At 35.1% G+C, this 19,591-nt stretch overlaps 1 protein-coding gene across 1 annotated transcript in view; it reads left to right on the top strand.

The window, feature by feature from the left end:
* LOC121422326 overlaps positions 1–19,591 on the top strand; it is a 51,352-nt gene that overhangs the window by 21,167 nt on the left and 10,594 nt on the right. The window contains 22 exon segments of the mRNA XM_041617293.1: positions 295–462; positions 1,058–1,205; positions 1,957–2,352; positions 3,646–3,768; positions 4,225–4,394; positions 5,205–5,355; positions 6,142–6,304; positions 6,527–6,762; positions 7,937–8,302; positions 9,610–10,050; positions 10,391–10,603; positions 11,433–11,517; positions 12,451–12,599; positions 13,853–13,897; positions 14,422–14,610; positions 15,111–15,266; positions 15,963–16,085; positions 16,477–16,596; positions 16,948–17,064; positions 17,999–18,115; positions 18,439–18,573; positions 19,345–19,461. Coding sequence (XP_041473227.1) covers positions 295–462; positions 1,058–1,205; positions 1,957–2,352; positions 3,646–3,768; positions 4,225–4,394; positions 5,205–5,355; positions 6,142–6,304; positions 6,527–6,762; positions 7,937–8,302; positions 9,610–10,050; positions 10,391–10,603; positions 11,433–11,517; positions 12,451–12,599; positions 13,853–13,897; positions 14,422–14,610; positions 15,111–15,266; positions 15,963–16,085; positions 16,477–16,596; positions 16,948–17,064; positions 17,999–18,115; positions 18,439–18,573; positions 19,345–19,461 — 3,928 coding nt within the window.

The following is a 19,591-nucleotide window of genomic DNA, read 5'->3' on the forward strand; positions in this document are numbered from 1 at the left end:
ACGTTTGTCCCAGGATTCCAATAAGAAATGCAAGAAATGAAGAAATAAAACCTAGCAAAAATCCATATGGACAAACACAAAAAACATTTGATGGGTTTCCTTGATTTACTCCAAATGATCTTTCAGGGACTGGATTGCATCATAGTTTCTTAGATCATTTAACACACATCTCTTATAGTCCACTTTCAACCAATCAGAAAGAAAGGCAGGAAAAACGACTCTCAAATTCAGATATATGGACATAAGTATGGTTTATTAATCGATTCAAAGGTATTTTTGTTTTCGTACCTTTAGATTGACTTATCAGATCTCCACACTATTACCGGCATCATAACCCAAGGAGCTGGTGGGAAGCCTCAATTGAGTTGGGTCACCTCATACCGACTAGCCTACTGGAGCAAGCATAGTGTAAATGGGTCAGAGACATGGATTTTCTACAAAGATATTGAGGGAAACGAAAAGGTAATTCACATTTGAAAAGGCTCTTCATCTTTCACATTTAAAAGGATATGACAGAAATGATGAGTTCATTGCAGTTAAATTCATCAAGTCTGATATGGTTATCCGAATATTTTTCAACATCCTGAACATAATACAACCATTTTCTTATTCTGTTTCCTCACTGGAGTAAATACACACAATCAAATAGCTTTTTGTCATTGTTACCCCATAAAATTGTCATATAAAAGTCATATAAAAATAGCATCGCATTATATATCATTCTCTTAGCAACTCGAGGTGATGATTGAACACCAATGTTTTGTAAAAACAATAGCAGGTAGTTAATTTTCACTAAAATATGGGTGCCCATTCAAGGCATTTGCTTTCAACATTGCTTCAATACAGAGTACTTTTTATCAACATGAATCACTAAGTATTTATATTGTTTTGAAGGAGAACTTTGTTGAATAAACCTTTACTACAGATGAGGAAGAGGAAGGATGATGTTTTTTTCCTTTTTCAGTAGATCCAATTGTTATTTTTCAGCATGGGTGTATGGAAAAAATGCTTTGTTTTTGTTGTACATGTACATATATTTCAAAATGTCTAATTCTAGATCCTACCTGGAAACAGTGATCAGAATACTGAAGTGAGGAATACCCTTGATCGACCAATCATCACTCAACGGGTCCGCATTATGCCTTACGAATGGCACAGTGCAAAGATAAGAATGCGAGTTGAGATCATTGGCTGTCCATTGATAGGTAGGTAGTTTTTGCCTTCTAGCTGATCTAGGTCTATGAAACTCTGATTGCAAAAGTACTAATCTAGTCTATAATCACAGTCATCCCAGCATGATACTAGGTACTAATCCCTTTTGATTGAAATGTAAATCCTAATAGAGTGCATTATAGCTCCTTCAAGAGTGAAATGCGCATCTCTTTAGACACATTCGATCCAGAAAGAAATAATTTCTACTCTTAAAAGATGCAAATCTCACACCAATGGTCTCACTCCAAGTGTTACAAGAGACCAGATCATATCTTTCACATTCATAGATTACACTTTTAAGAATCTTGGTAAAAATGTAATACAATTTTATATTTCTTTTAAATGGTCTAGTTAGACAAGTGCTACAGGTCACATACCAAATAACCCTTTGAAGAAATATCATATATATTTATTCTCGTTATTAACAGTAGATAAATAGGGCTGTTGTCTTGCAATGATACAACAAAGTCGAAGCCTAATAATAATAATAATAATATATAGCATTTATGAGGTGCTGATTATCTAGTTCCAGATTCATTGGCGCACTTTATATTACCCTGGCTGCAGCTGCTAAAGGCACTTGGTGATTTCAAGGAATTAATCATGCCAGGTACCCTTTCATCTCACCTGGGTCAAGTGCAAGACAATGTGAATAAATTTCTATCATACATGTAATTCCATAATGGTGTAACAAAGATCAAACGAAGCCAATTATTTGCACCAATGTCTTCACCAACCCTACAGGTACTGGTAGAGTATGTCCTTCAGAGAAGGGGTTGATCTACAATGGAAAATGTTATGGGTCTGTCAGCAGCAATGCCAAAGATGCATGTAGCGATATCTTCGCAGAGGACAGCCAGCGAGCTATGATCAAGTCATCAGACATCCAGGAAATTCTATCAGATCGACTTACTGACTTAATATTCAAGAGTAAGACGCAGTTGACAATAGGGGCATCAAAAGTTGGCAACGAAGATTGGATGTGGGATGATGACACTCCTGTCATCTACGAACAGTTCCTCTTTGACCTGCCTGCCAGTACTATGGAATACTGTGCGGCGCTGGATGGTCTTGCCAGGTTTCAGTGGACACAGTATGAATGCCAGAGCGTTATATTGCGTGGATCCTTGTGTGAAATAGGTGAGAAACTTTCCTTGTTTCCAAATCCAAGTTCATTCTATAACCATCCCGTCAATCCACTACAATGACATGACCTGCTGGAAGGAAATATGTGACACACAGTGTATTCACATAGTTCATTATAAGAAGATGTGATCTATAATGTTAAAATGATCAAATTTAACATTGGGAAAGTTTCACACTGTGGACGCATCTACAGTGTATTCGCAGTGTGTTTACATAGTTGACTATTGGAATATGTGATCCATAAGATTCACACTGCGGACACTTATCTACAGTTTGAGTCCTCTATGGGCTCACAGTGTGTTTACATAGTTGACTATGAGATGATGTGATCCATGATGTTAAAATGATCAAATTTGACAATGGGACACATTTCACACTGTGGACACTTCTATAGTATAGTATAAGAGTTCTATGGTTCCCAGTGTTTTCACATAGTTGACTATGGGAAGATGTGATCCATAATGTTAAAATGGTCAAATTTAACATGGGGAAAAGTTTCACACTGTGGACGCACCTACAGTGTGAGTGTTCAGTGTGTGTACATAGTTGACTACAGGAAGATGGATCCATAATGCTAAAAAAAATAATGGGACACATTTCACACTGAGGACACATCAGAAGTGTGTTCACACTGTGTTTACACAGTCGACTATTGGAAGATGCGATTCATAAAGTTAAAATGATCAACCTTAGCAATAGGAAAAATATTCCAACTGTGGACACTTACATGTATATAGTGAGAGTGTTTCATGTGATCACATAGTTGACAATGTGAATATGAAACTGTTAAATTTGAGTACTTTAAGTGTGGACATGATCTGACCTCATTTTTCACACTCTAAACAGAGTGAAAACACACTAAGGGATACTGTGTTCTTTCCAGCAGGAGGAAAAATAGATCTAGATATACATTTCCCTATACTTTACTTCTCCAATCTGACCATTCTTGGTATTTTGTCTACAAGATTCAGAAAATTTTCCTACAAAAAACTGCACGTACTGCAATGCTTAAAATATCAACACCATTATTTTCTGAATTTTATCAGGAATATATCCACAATGATACTAAACTAAATGCTTTATCTCCAAAGTCTAATATAATACCAAACTGTGAAGAATAATTCCTCATCATAAATATACATGTACGTTTTGCTAAGGTATGAAGACACCAACAAATTCCCAAAGTGAAACTGGAAATCTTCGGATGTGTCATTTATCCCCCATTCAAACAAATTTGAGTGTTTTCTTCTGTACCTCTGAGAAAATCTATCTCTGATTTTCATGCAGATATTGATGAGTGTCTTAGTAGTGATAATGGCTGCTCACATGAATGTGTCAACTATGACGGGGGATATCACTGCACATGCCCAGATGGGTTCCGTGTAGACTCGTCTCGCCGAGAATGTGTGGGTAAGTACATGTATTTAATTGATTACTTGAATGTCTTTTTCATTTATCTATTCATTTGTTTATTGATTTATATATATATATATATATATATATATATATATATATATATATTTATTCTTTATTATCATTATCATCAGTATTATTATTGTGGGCACAAATAGGTAAAAACTACCATATGTTGTCTAAGGAGAAAAGTGACAGAAGATCAAGCTTTTTCTTCAATTATCACTGAAAGATCTGCCACACAATATGAATGGATTTCGTGAAAGACTGAATTATAAAAAAAAATCATTTTACTTGGCAGGAGGAGGCAACCCCCTAGCTGAACCCTATACATATATGCTTAAACATACATAATTATGCTAATTGATATACAGAATATTTGCTCATGGCAGCCTACTGGAAGTAAATATCAAAATCATGATTACAAGTTTGCATCCAACTTATATTTTTCAGACATATGTGAGTATGATGTCATGGAGCCAACAAACAGTACTGTAATCAACAATGGATCATCATGCTTCTTCATCATGGATTCCGAAACTGTCACATGGTCAGAAGCTATCAAACGATGCAGAGCATTTCAGAGTCATTTACCTACTGCAAATGAACTGAGATTTATTCAGGTAATCAACTCAATGGCTTTATATGCTTTAGGTTTTACATGATTATTATGGTTAAGTGTTAAAATGGCTGGGGTTATTGTGTTTACCTGAATGCATGGCAGCATTATTACTGTATTATTTTCATAATTGTGATTTTATTTTGGATATACCATACATTGCAAATATTTCAGTGGCCATCAACATAGGCGACAGATCTATCATGAAGAGAAAACGAATATTCTACTTAAACAACAGTCTCTTTTAAATTGTAAAACAGGAAGTGATGAAAATACTTTTTTAAAAACTCATCTCTATGACACAGAGGTAAAAAAAGACCTGCCATACTTTGGCAAAAGGAAGCAAGTTACAAAACTATCATTTGTTGTAAATGAGCAATGTGTGTTTGTCATTTACATAGGGGTCAATGCAATTTAACAGCATGTTTTCTTCAATATCTTCCAAAGAACGATAATTTCTTCCCCAAATTTGCCTGAACATGCAACATACAAAGGGTATTTCAGAAACAACAATAACTGAAATTTGACTGATGTGTCACTTGCTTCCTTTTTGTCAAAGTTGGGCAGATGTGCTTACATCTGTTCATAGATTCCCATGGTAATTTCAAGGTCTCAAAACATCTTTGGTCTTGGTCTTCAATGGTACTAGAGATCTTGGGTGTCTTTGGTAGGTCGTCAGGTGAATATATCCCGTAGCTGTCTCTTGATGAAGCTATTTCCAGTCCTTCAATATCTGAGCAATATGAAAAAGATAATGGAAAGTATAAGATTATTTGCCTGATAATTATTTGCATTCAATTCCATACTGTTACAGGCAATGGATGTGGCAAATCTAAGTGATATTTGGATAAAAGACGATTCCTCAGCAGTCGATGATCTCTGCCCATTGGTTACATGGATGGGATCTGAGATGGCAACAGAGAAGTCCAACTGTAATGATACCAGAATATTCATCTGCGAAAAAGGTAGGCAATCATTAATAGACACATCAGACCATTGACTGTCTGTTGTAATAAAAATATTCAACAGCTTTCTAATTCTGATGTAGGGTTCTTACATTTTCTTCAAGGACTTTTCCAGAACTATCATTGAAAAATTCAAGGACTTCACGGAAAAAACTTATGAACACCATGCCCCCAACAATAAAAGAGAGAAAATTCATTACCATTCTGATCAAAGATACATATTACTATAAGTAAATACTTTTTTTGGTGGAGCACATTTTGAAATTCCAGCACTTTCCAGGACCCTTTTTTTTTGGGGGGGGGGATCCAAGGTAATAAATGCTCAAATACCTAGGTCATACTTAATTTCCCATTTCATCTACAGATTGATTGGCAGTCATCTAGGGCCATCAACCTCATCTTTTAATGTTGGTACCTTGGATTGTTAATGAATGTACATGTATGAATTAATTTGTAGTAGTGCTTCCTTTTCTGGTGCTTGTAAGCAATGTAGCAAAATTCTATTTCTGATTAATAGGTAAGGAATTTGAATCTGGGGTGTTTCTCAATGAGTTAAGTATTACTAACAGCGCACTCGAATTCCAATTTGCTTGCAGTATAAAAGGCATCACTGTATTGGCCAAATCATGCTAAAAGGATGCCCATTACAGCGCATTAACCAATAAGATTCTAAGTCATACTGAACACTTTGTAAAGCATCCTCCTTGTTATAATAGATGAGCTTTCCTTCATCACGAGTAGCAATTTATTGAGAAACTGATTGAATTCCTTCATTTTGCACTTCAGCATATGCTGATCTTCATTGCGATGATGTCTGGTCTAATGATATCACATCACACGAAACATCTGCTCCAATGGGTCATCTACAGGCTCATAGCTATCCTCCACTCTACAACCAACATTCAACATGTCACTTTATGATCAGGGGACAAGAGAAAATGAATGTCAGGTGATCTATTCTGTGTATTTAATTTGGTAGTTTTTTTTTCAGAAGCCGTTGACCAAAACCATGTTATAAATTAAGATAATACACATTTCATGATATTCAAATTTTGATCACCAGTACCTTCAATGTGGTGAAACATAAAAAGTGCCCAACTTAAATGCATACAAATATTAAACTGTAGATAAAGTTTAACTTCTAACAAGCTACAACTAATATTGTATACAGGCTGACCATCATCGACATGACGTTGCGTCAAGATCATAATTCTAAATGCCTAGACGTCCTTGGTGTTTATGACATAATTGGTCAGACAAACCAATCACGTGGCCAGTACTGTGGCAACCTCCATGACATTGAAGTTATTAGCCATTCGAACGTCATCTTCATTGGAATAACCATGTGGTCGTTGACTGCCAGCATGCCAAATGAACTAGGCTTTGAAGCCTGGTACGACATGGTCGGTGAGTAATATGCTTCTGGCCTTTAATAGAATAGAAGAAAAATACAGTTCAGGTGTGTTTGTAACTTTGTTTTATGAAATCCTGTTAATGATCTGACAAAGCTTGTACAATAATCATTGATATCCATGAATAGTTTCACAACAAAAATCTTGCATAATCATTTCAAAATACGTTTTGCAACTGAGAGCAAGAGGGGTGTGTGTGACTGACTGGTCTTAATTTTTATTTGAAGTTAATGGTGTGTATGTATGTGAAAGGGATGTACATGTCTATGGCAGAGGGGTGTGGAGCCCTTTATACAGTGCGTATTCCCCTTGACACAGTGTGAAAACAAGCATTTCTGCGCAAACAGATTTCTGCGAGCATTACAAAAATGGACAGTGCTCACTCAAGTGTAACATTCTGTCAAAACTTTTACTTTCATTGGATAGATGAGACCTAAACCCAAGAATGTATGTGTAGAAATTACCCACATGTTGTATATTTTTTAATTCCCAGGGCTTTTTCAAAGTGTAAACTTTTTTTTGATACGCACTTTACACTGTATATATATATATATATATATTGGCGAAGAAGCTAAAAAAGCATTGAAGCGGGAGACGTAGCCTGGATTTCTTCAACTTTTATTAATACAAGCTTTCGGCCATTTAGTTCGGCCTTCTTCAGGTATCTCCAAGTTTTACTGTAAGTGCTTGACCAGGTTGGTGATGTGTGACACCCACACATCACCAACCTGGTCAAGCACTTACAGTAAAACTTGGAGATACCTGAAGAAGGCCGAAAGCTTGTATTAATAAAAGTTGAAGAAATCCAGGCTACGTCTCCCGCTTCAATGCTTTTTTAGCTTCTTCGCCAATATATTACTCACTGAAGCACCCACGCAATGTTTAGGTCCTTGCTCATCACAATTATATATATATATATATATATATATATACATATACAGTATTATGTATTTATTTCTTTTTCTTTTTTATCCAATGAATCTAGTTTACTGAATCTTCACTGATACTGTTACAATAAAAACATAAGTTTGGTCAGGCTCTTTTACTTTAGGATTTCTTTTTTTTAAAATCTTGTTTCAGAATTTCATGTGATGAGCATATTATCTGAGATATTCTCCACAAAGCTAATGAATGCACCTTGTGAAACCTATCCTATGATATCTCCATAGATTGTACTGTGATAGACTGCAATGCTGTATGCGGTGGAACAGTCAGCTTTCACGGACCATCAGGATCAGTCAAGACCAAAGACTTCCCATCCATCATACCACCATTCACCAACTGTGAATACAACATTAGCGTTCAATCGGATCGCTACATCTCTCTACACTTCACCGACTTTGACATCGTAAGAGGCACTACCAACTGTATCGACCATGTCTCCATTCGCACAGCAACCAGTGTCCTAAAACCTGCTCTATGTGGAAATACAACTCTTCCCCTCATCATATCTAACTCATCTACGATCATCGTCACCTTGGTCACAGGGTTAGCTGGGAAATCAAAAGGGTTTAATCTTGACTACACCACAACAGGTGAGTGCAGCATTGATATAACAACTGGAATGCCTCTAGCTGTCTCACCTGCATCACGCAGTTCAACATAGCAGCCGTGCTGACTTTGAAAACTACTATAACTCACACAAGATTTTCAGTGATACTTGATTACTATTATGACCAAGTTTCATGAATCAGATCCAAAAACTTTTAAAGTTTTGATTGTAATTCAACAGATACCCCCAAATCGGCCAAAGTTCATTGACCCTAAATGACCTTTGACCTTGGTCATGTGACGTGAAACTCATGCAGGATGTTTGGTGATACTTGATTAACCTTACGTCCAAGTTTAATGAACTAGGTCCATATATTTTCTAAGTTATGATGACATTTCAAAACCTTAACCTCAGGTTAAGATTTTGATGTTGATTCCCCCAACATGGTGTAAGTTCATTGACCCTAAATGACCTTTGACCTTGGTCATGTGACATGAAACTCTAATAGGATGTTCAGTAATACTTGATTAACCTTATGGCCAAGTTTCATGAACTAGGTCCATATACTTTCTAAGTTATGATGTCATTTCAAAAACTTAACCTCAGGTTAAGATTTGATGTTGATGCCGCCGCCGTCGGAAAAGCGGCGCCTATAGTCTCACTCTGCTATGCAGGTGAGACAAAAACCAATGAAGGCATGGTGGTGGAGGAAAGGTGAACATAGTCTGGGAATAATTTTGCTTTACAACTTTGAATGGCATTTTCGGTCAGAAGAGAAAAGCTCTCATCTATTAATGTACAGTCGTATGTAAAAATATGCATAGCAGCCTTTCAAAAATGTGGAGCACCTGCGATACCAGGAAAATTATTCCGATATTTTCATAGTTTTCAAATAGAGTGTTACTATACTTATTTAATAGTTTCATTACAGCATGGAACCTCTCTAATACCTCTGTCACATTGGCTTTATGGTGGCTGTAAGGAGAGTCAAAATCAGTTGTATTCATTTTATCTAGACCACCTATATGTAGCTGGTACAAAAAATGTTAAAATGGCTGTTTTCGACTCGCAGTACGGCCGCCGAATAGTAAATGTGGCTGAGGTATAAGGTTGTTTCTGTACAATTGTGTTATCCACAAGAATCAAACATCATTCCACGGAGTTTTCTTAAAAGTAATACGTCATCCTAACCAAAGTTATTAGCATAATTGCATTATAATTATGTGGTCAGGATATTTTCAGAGTGTAAACCATTCCAGAAACGGTTTATTCAATAGATTTAATAACAGTGTCAGAATCTTGTAATTGCAATCTACTCTAGTGTATTATATTGATGTCCCATTATTGCAGAACTGGGAGGTTGCGGATTTGGTCGGGATACTTGCTCAGGCGTGGAATACTGCAATCTTCCTGCCGCTGTGTTTGTCTCTGTCAACTACCCGTTTCCTTACTCACCGAATTCCCAATGCCGATGGAATATCATCACCCCTGAAGGCTCTTTTGTGACAATCACATTTACACATTTCGATGTCACCTCCCATGTCGATGACCACGAGTGTTCTTCAACTGACTACCTGGTAGTCTATGATGGGGATGATGATGCAGCAGCCCAGCCACCAATCCTGGGGCGCTTCTGCAATTCTAACCCTCCCACAAATGAAGTTCGTAGCAGTCTGAATGTAGTAGTCATTGAGTTTATCTCTGATGAAAAGCTTGAAGGAAATGGTTTCTATGCTGAATATCGGGCTGAATACACAGAGCTTGATGTAGACACAGCTACAAACATTTCAGGTAAAGTAACCTATACTATAGACTACAAAAATATATTTTCTAGATGAATTCAACTTGAGGTCAAATCTCTTCTGTCTACTTTCCATATCACCACTATGCATGCAAAATTCTGATATAATAAATACAGTGTAGGTACTTGAAATATTTTTGTGAAGATATGTTACTGGAATAATAAAACAATTAATTCTAATTGAGCAATCTACAAGGTCCAAAGTCTATAATAATATATATTCATATAATCATGCAAAAAATTGTATCTAATACCTATAATTGCACATACAGTGTAACATTTAAATCAGAGTATTTCATCATCATATCCGTTATTTTGGTAAACCTATAGATTACACATGCCCTGAAGATTGGGAGCTGTTTGGAAATAAATGCTTCCAATTCATCTCTCTGAATCAGACGATAAGATGGAATGATGCATCAAAGATATGCAGAGATAAAGGCGCCTACCTTGTCAGCATAAAGACAGCCAATGATATGAGTTTTATCCATTACATGCTGACATCATCTTGGTTTACTGGCAACAACATGGAGACATATATTGGTATTAATTGAAACTTTTTTATTTATCAACATCCCCAACAAAACTATGAGCATAGCACATTCATTATCAGGGGCGGTGCCATGGTATTTTATTAAGGTAGGGGCAACAAGACCTGAAGGTAACATCAGTTCTTTTCTCAGAAATGATAAGGAAAGTGTTATACCACCAAGAACGCTCTCTGCGACAGTGTCATTATATCTTCTTTATTTCCCTTCTCTCCATTATTTCATCAATACTTTGAATATCATACAAGGGCATACAGTGGATTACTAGGGTCACTTAAACTTGCACCAGTTGTTAAAAGTAGCTTAAATGCAACCAAAGTAAACCAATCTGCAAAATGGAAAGAAATCAGTGTTTTTTCTAAAGTCAAAATGGATACAAAACAGCAAGTGAACACCCCAAGTCTTAACTTAATCTATGAAGCTATCTCAGAGAGTCAATCCAAGCGACTATAGGCCTTCTGCTGGGACATATCCAAAGACACTGGAATGCCAAGTCACTAGGATCTCATTAAAAATTCAGTGCCAATCAAACCACTGATATCATCTTCATGAAACAAGCCTCAAAGACTTAGTCATAAAGGCTTATCCAACTTTCATACATTTGAAATGCTGTGAATCATTATCTGGACCTATACTAGGACTGTGAAGAGGCAATATTTCCAAAGAGAGCGTCCATATACTGGAGGCTGCCTGGATCCATAGGGTAGTTCTTACTTTCTGGTGCTTGGTATACTAAACTACAGAGACATATTGATATATCCCTGATTCAACAGGGGAGTTTAAAGAGGCAAGAAGAAGTAATCTCCTTCCCTTTTTTTAATCAGGTCTGACAGACAACGCAGAGGAAGGTCGGTTTAGATGGGAAGATGGAGGCCCTCTAAGCTATGCAGACTGGTATATAGCTGATAGGTAAACATTCTGGTGTATACAGTTTAAGTCAGGGCTTGGAAATAAGGCAAGGATGTGAGTGATAAATTAAAAGAGTGTTAAAAAGCTGAAAAGTGTTGTAAAAAAGACAGTGTAATTGAAAAATCTCCCAGACTTTTCTAGAGAGGAAAGATAGAAGAAGCTGAAATTCACCTGAAAATTAAAAGGCAAAAATAGTTGAAATGAGCTATTAGGGTGAATGCTAACATACCCCTGACAAAGATTAATTTGAATACATTAAGAAACTTAAGAATGGGAATAATGGAGCAAGATTCATGAATGCACATGATTAAAATTATTTGTATTTAAAGGTCAAGTCCACCCCAGGAAAATGCTGACTTGAATAAGTAGAGAAAAATCAAACTAGCATAGTGCTGAAAATTTCATAAAAATCGGATGTAAATAAGTCATGACATCTTAAAATTTCGCTTATTTTTCACAAAACAGTGATACATGTATGCACAACTAGGTGAGTCAGTCGATGATGTCCATCACTCACTATTTCTTTTTTTTCATTGTTTGAATTATACAATATTTCATTTTTTATAGATTTGACAATAAGGACCAACTTGACTGAACCATATGGTATTAAACGATGCTAATTCCACATGTTCAGCGAGGAATTAATAGTTGTATCACTTGACAATAAGGAGAAAATTTCATATTTCATGTAATAAAATGCAAAAGAAATAGTGAGTGGATAACGTCATAGTCTCCTCATTTGCATACCAGCCAGGTTGTGCATATAACTATTCTGTGAAATTAAGCGAAACTTTAAAATGTCATAACTTTCTTATTTTGTATCCGATTTTGATGAAATTTTCAGTGTTATACTTGTTGGATTTTTCTCTTTTTATTCAAATCAACTTTCTGATGGGGTGGACTTGTCCTTTAAGCAAGTATTTTCGTTAACAGGTCTGATGAAGATTCTCAACCAAATGGGCATGAACAAGAAGATTGTACAATGATCAAATTAGAAGACCTACAATCCTCGGCCAATTGGCATGATATATCATGTGCATCGCGTGAAGCAAGTCAGTTCATCTGTGACCAACCCGCCAAAGGTACGGCTACATTAATCATTCAACACAGTCCTGGGCATATTGTTGGCTCAGTGGTACAGTGCCTCTAATGAATGGGAGGTCATGGGTTCATTCCCTGGTCGTGCCATACCAAAGAATTACAAAAATGGGACCTTCTGCTAGACAAGAATAGAGAATGGTAATAATAACTTTATGTTAAGCAGACCGCTGGAAGACAGAGCTGAAGTGGCAACCCTGGGTAAAAAAGAATTATTCACTTTGTTCTGTTACAGGGAAGTTCACCCTGACAAAAAATTTATTGTAAAAATAGCAGAAAAAATAATAAAAAAATATTGCTGAAGGTTTGAGAAAAAATTCATCAAATGATTAAAAAGTTGTTAGAATTTCAATTATTTGATTTGTGACGTCATATGCGAGCAGCATTCCTACATAGCGAATGGTAAAAAATCAATGAAATGCCATTTCCTCAGAAAATTGAAAATGGTTATCACTCTACCTTTTGTATATCATAGACAAATCATTTCACACCCGATCATAAATAGAAAACAAAATTAAGTCATCAGGAACCATACAAAATTTGAAATTCATGCATTTTATATTACATAACACATGGGGCAGCTGCTCGTTTATGACGTCACAAATCCAAAACTTTGAATTCTAATAACTTTCTTACTTTTTAACAGATTTTCCTCAAACCTTCACCAATATTTTTTACTATTTTTTCTGCTATTCAACAAAGTTTTCTTCAGGGTGAACTTCCCCTTTAAAGGTCAAAATCTTGGGAAAATGTTTACTATATGCATTTGAACATTGGTGAAAATTAGAACATGTTCTATAATGATTCTGAAATTGAAGTGAATCAACATGCTGACAAGGAGGCATCCATCTCATAAAAAAAAATTCGCTGAAAAAAAATTGCTCAAAGCTAATCAGATGCATGACTACAAGTAGTTTCATGTAATGCCCTTCAGGTTTTGAAGAAAAGGTTGAAAAAAACTTATGGGAGACGTTGGACATTAATGTCTATTCATAATTCCATCTTCAAATCAGTTTGATTATACCAAAATATTTTAAGTCAAATTTCCTCTCAAAAAAGAATTCTATTCCAGTGGTCATTTTTACGATACTTTGATAAAGTGATGCAAGTCATATCCATGTAATCCTAATCGCACCTTCTTTCTGCTTACAGGAGTTTTAGATTGGCAAACAGGTTATTAATGTGTTTCATATTTATTATTCTTGCTCTTAACATCTGTATTTCATTTTGTTCACAGCCGATGACCATGTCACTCCCAAAATTGGACATCTATCTTCCAAAGGTAATGTCTCAATACATTTCATATGTTGCATTTCATGCAGAAGTAAAAGGCATCATAATTCATATACACATTATCATCCCATCCAACAATAATCTCAATAGATGGTGAAAGTATAGTTATCAGAGCGTCTAAAATTTCAACAGCTCTTTGAACTATGTTAATAGTATATTCCCTTTCTTTTTCTTAATTTGGCATTTACCTTAAATTTGAGAAAAATTCTAATTAAGTGAACCATAAAATATGAAAGACTGTAAACTTTTTGTTTTCTTGGAGGGGGCTACTTTGTCAAACCTTTGGTCTCATGTACAAATATGGTTGACCAAAATACATGAAAAAACAGCAAATAAAAAAATTCCCAAACCAGCCAAATTAATCTATTTTCAATCCCTCTGTTTGACCATGTGAAAAATACTTTATTCAATTTTTTTCTACTTATTAGCAACCACAATAGTGCAAATGAAGAATGAAGGGGAAAAAATGCTTGAAGAAACATTTTATGGGTCGAGATGTTTTTGTCTTTGAAGGTTGTCCAACGGGAAGCTTCCTGATAGATGACACTTGCATATCTCTGGCCTTGCCTGATGAAATCAGTGTGTTGCCATGCCAGGCAATACAATCATCCACCCCTTTACCTTTGCAACGTCTAATCTATGTTCTTGGTCTATTATGGCAGTCCAAAATGACACCAATTGGAACAATCATTGACATACAAGGTATGTAAATTCAAAGTTTTAAAAATTCGCCAGGGAAAGTGACGAAAAAGTTCACTTCAGCAATTGAAACTAATTTTACAGTGAAACGACAGAATTGAAATTGTTGATAAAAAGAGGAATATAAGACAAAGAAAATTACAATGTTTAATTGTTAATAATGGCTGGTATTTCCCAAGTCCAAAAGTTTCTGTCTTACAGCAGCAAGTTTTCAAATAGTTGCATTTATTTGGCTTATGACAGGTTGGAGGAAGAATCAAACTGATGATTGCTGCGAAGATAACATTTATAGAGCCAGTCACTAAACAAAGCACTAAATAAAGCACTAAATTTGGGTGAAGCTTGTTAATCCTAACTCTCATTATTATGAAGGTTCAAATTACTTTTAAGCTTCGATATTCTGACAATAATCTTATAATTTTTTTTTGTGTGTAAAATGAGGGTCAATCTATCGGAATGAGAGTACTATAAATTTGATGCATACATTCTTGTCATTAATGCAGGTACATACAGAACTGATAATCAAACTTTGAGTCCAAAAGGTATCTCAACTGAGCTGACATGTCACATGATGGAATACAATGGACATGATTGGCTGCTAGTTGAGAGAGATTGTGACCTTGTTTCTGATGGCAGCTTATGTTACTCTCTTGCATCCAGTAAGTAATTGACTGAAAACGCAATGCAATTTAGAAAACTTATTTTTAAGGATTTTAACGTGGTGTTATTTCCTTGACAAATAAGGTGTCTATATTATGCTGCACTCAACCAAGGTGAGTTAAACAGGGACCACGCAGGAATTTATTCCTAAAAAATGGCAGAAGCGGATAACAAGTGCTTTGCTAAAGTAAGAGTATTATATGCTGCTTTATTGTAAAGCATTCTAAGTGTTCAGTACTATAGAAGCAAGTATGATTATTATTATAATTGACAAAATACGTTGGCACTTTCACAAATTTAATTTACCATCTTATTGATCTGTGCAGGTTTGTGTATTACAAAATATTTTACTGGACAATTTCACATTCATTATTCTCACGTTTATTATCTATCTCTGAAATAATAATTATCTATGATACATTAGTCTTTTATTCATAACATCTTATTTCATTCTTACCCCATGGTTAAGGCTAGGCCCCATAGGCATAGACTGGAAACCACCCCGGGACAATGTAGACATATACTTCTATGTGAGAACCAGGTCATGTTACCACTAGTCTTGACTATTTTGGTAAGCCTGTAAAAAAACAAAACATTAAAAACTGATGTACCGACATGAAGAAATTGAGACATGGTAACAGTATTAATATTACGAAAAGTTGAACTGTAAATACTTATTTTTTTCTTCTGAACAGATCTTGTAAATATCTGTGGAGAAAACATGTTTGAATGTATGAATGGAGAATGCATTCGGTCGATTCATGTTTGCGATGGTCGTGAAGAATGCCAGGAAGGGGAAGATGAAAGGAACTGTGGAGGTTTGTGTATTTCAAAATACTTTATTGGACAATTTCACATTCATTTATTCTCATGTTTGATATCTATCTCTGAAATATTTGTTTACCTATGATACATTAGTCTTTTATTCATAACATCAATAAATCAGGCAAATGTAGATCAAAGGGTAGTTGTTATTATTACATTTAATATTTTATTGTTTGATTTGAATTCAAAGCCAATGGGCACTGAAAGAGAGAGGGGTATAATGTTAAAGGTAATAAACTAATTGTTTGCAAATTGGTAATGATAATAATTGGAGAACAGAGATCTCAAGAAAAAAATTAAAAGGGTAAAGCTGCTGCACACTTTGATGATCACCATATCAGTCTAACTGGTTTGTCTTAAAATTGGTTTAAAATACACGTACAGGAGAGGATGAATCTTGTCCAGAATCAAGTTTCAAGTGTGATATGGGTAGATGTATATCATCTTCTTTCTACTGTGACTTTGTGCTACACTGCCTAGACCGCTCAGATGAGAAAAACTGTGGTAAGTTTGGCCATCGGGACAAGGTTTAGCGACCTGGCTTTAGAAAATACTTTATAAAACAAATGAATGTATTAATAAAAATACCACTATGTTACAATTTATAACAAGAAATGCATCTCAAGGATATGTGCCATAATCTAACTAAAACTGTATAATGGCACTTCTAATTAGGAAATATATGTTCATCATGCTATCACATTTGGCAAATAGTATTATTGATAAAAAATTTAAAGCAAAAGAAAAAAATCTCGCAGTATTATTAAATGAGGATCCAAATATCAAATAAAAATATCACATAATTGTAGCATGACTGATATGCTCTTCCTTAATATTTTCTTTGTAATATTATAGTCCACCCACCATGCAAGGCAAATGAATTTGAGTGTAACAATGGACAGTGCATAGAGGCATCAAAGCAGTGTGATATTATTCCAGACTGCGTGGACGGTAGTGATGAAGAATTATGCCGTAAGTATTAGAATTCATTCCTGCTCTAGATCAGGGCTCTACACTAAACCTTTTTTCTACTGGTCCTACCTGTTCATGTCAGACCAGTAGGATATCCTGTTTTTTTTTTCATTTTTACTGCTCCGAAAATAAAACTCACTGGTCCCTCAAAATAAAAAAACATAAAAAAGACTAGTTTATTTTGCTGCCTTTTATTGCTTTCATTGCCCCCCCCCCCCCCGGTAAAAAAAAACAACATACAAACAAACAGTACACACCTACACAACATAATTCATGAGAGGTATTTCTCAATTTTGGAGAGCCCTTTTTTAAGATGGCACAGCCATTTTCATAATTTACAAGAGGAGAAAATATAATTTGTAGTAGTTTGATATATTTTTCACTGGTCATGTTGGATCAGTATATCTGGCTTTTTCTGAAATGTTACTGGCCCAACAGCAATTTTTACTGGTCTGGGACCATTGGACAGGCACCAGTGTCGTGTGCTGTCTAGATTTATATCCCTTCCCATCTCTTCATCAACACTCTTCATCTGTGCATCTATAGATTCAATCTTCCACTTTTCCCATAGCCTATATCAGGTTTGTTAAGACCTCATACATTCTTAATTGCTATGGAACTGACAAAGCCTTCTTTGACTTTTATAATTGCTCTATTATTTCTTTTTAATAGAGTACATGAGACTATGTGTTAATCTTTTATATTATATTCCGATTTGAAATAATTTGTATATATCTCGCTTTATGAACACAATATTTAAATCCTTACGAGACACATAATTAAAGACTGGATTAAAATCATGCTATTGCATAAGCACCAATTTATTGCAGTTCTACTTGAAATAAACAAGGAATTCTCCCACTGCAAACACTCCATCATTTGTAATGTTCATCACACTCAATTTGTATTGTGTTATCTTGGATTCTTTATCTAGAGTTCTGTTCTGGTGACACATTCCAGTGTTATGATGGTACATGCATCCCAGGTAGATCAGTGTGTGATGGGAGTCTAGACTGCCCTGGTCTTAATACTGAAGACGAACAACTATGCGGTAAGAGGAATAACATTTATCTGGAAAAGTTGACTGAAGCATCAGTATTCTGGATATTTTACATTCAAATATTCAAGTAAAGGATGTTGATGATTCTATGCATGTTAGATGTTGGAAACTCTTTTGTGTCACTGATCATTTTGAATTTAATGTAATAAGTATTCAAACTAAAAGGAAAAGAAGAGGTTAGTTCTAAATTCATTCCAAAGGTTTATTCTAAAGATGTTACAAACAACTGTATGCATAACAACTTAACATATCAGTAATATTGATAATATTCTTATTTAAATTAAACATTGATTACCGGTATCTAATTTGTGCAGAATATGATAATGAACTGGATATGCCTAGGTGCTTGAATGGTGGGATGCTCAACCAAAAATGGCGATGCCTCTATGACTTTGATGAATATGGACTACAACAAGGCTGTCGGGATGTTACTCATCTTCGTGACTGTGGTAAGATGATTTCAAAGCAGGCAAACAATTATTATTTTTCTTATTTTCCGGAGCTACTCAACACAACCAATCACATGAATAACAACGTTGGATAAGCTTTAAGATGGCATCAAATGGGAAAATTCAGGAGCTCTATTGTTACTTTCCCAGGGCTCTTTTTGAGCATTTTACGAGTGAAATCACCCCAGAGTACCCATGTAATACTTTCCGTTTCAAAGTCAAAAAAGGCAAAAAGATGATTTTCCTTTACTGAGAGAGTCACACACTTGGCTGAGCAATCTAGATCTCCTTGATTTCATCATGAACCCATTGTTTACTAGCAATTTGTTATGACCAACGTTATCAGTGTTATCATTCATATCAATCCAATTCTCAAAAAGTACACTTTACCTTATGGATGGCAATGAATTGAAATGATGGAATAATAAACAACGACATCTCCTGTGTACTTAGAAAGTAAAAATTTTACCTTTAATGTGTATTAATTCTTGTGTGACTTGATGGATCAATATAATATTTTTTCAGAAAGGTTAGTAAGTTTAGAAAAACTATGATCAGGTTATTTGATCAATCCTATTGAGAAAAAAAACAATATAATTTTGATATGGATAGAACACATTTTTTGTGTGGTTTCATTTGTAAAGATCATATCAAGTTTATTTGCAATTTTTAAATTACAATTATAGTGATATTCAGTCCTTAGATCTACAATAATTTCTATATGTGTGGGAAGCAAAATTTCCAATTGTATCATGTTTCTTATTTATGCAGGTGAAATTGAATGCTCTGGAAATAATTTTAAGTGCACAAATTCCTACTGTCTTCCACTACGGAGGCGATGTGATGGTGTTGCCGATTGTCCAAGTAGTGAAGATGAATTTGGATGTGGTAAGCTGAGTATATAATTTCACGGATGAGACTGTTAATGTTAATGTCTGATTAACAATTTAAACAAGTTCTTGATACATTTGTATGAAGAATGGATCAGTCATTTCAAATATTATATAATTTTTGTTTA

Source organism: Lytechinus variegatus, chromosome 10 (genome assembly GCF_018143015.1).
Source record: "Lytechinus variegatus isolate NC3 chromosome 10, Lvar_3.0, whole genome shotgun sequence".
Classification (NCBI taxonomy): domain Eukaryota; kingdom Metazoa; phylum Echinodermata; class Echinoidea; order Temnopleuroida; family Toxopneustidae; genus Lytechinus; species Lytechinus variegatus.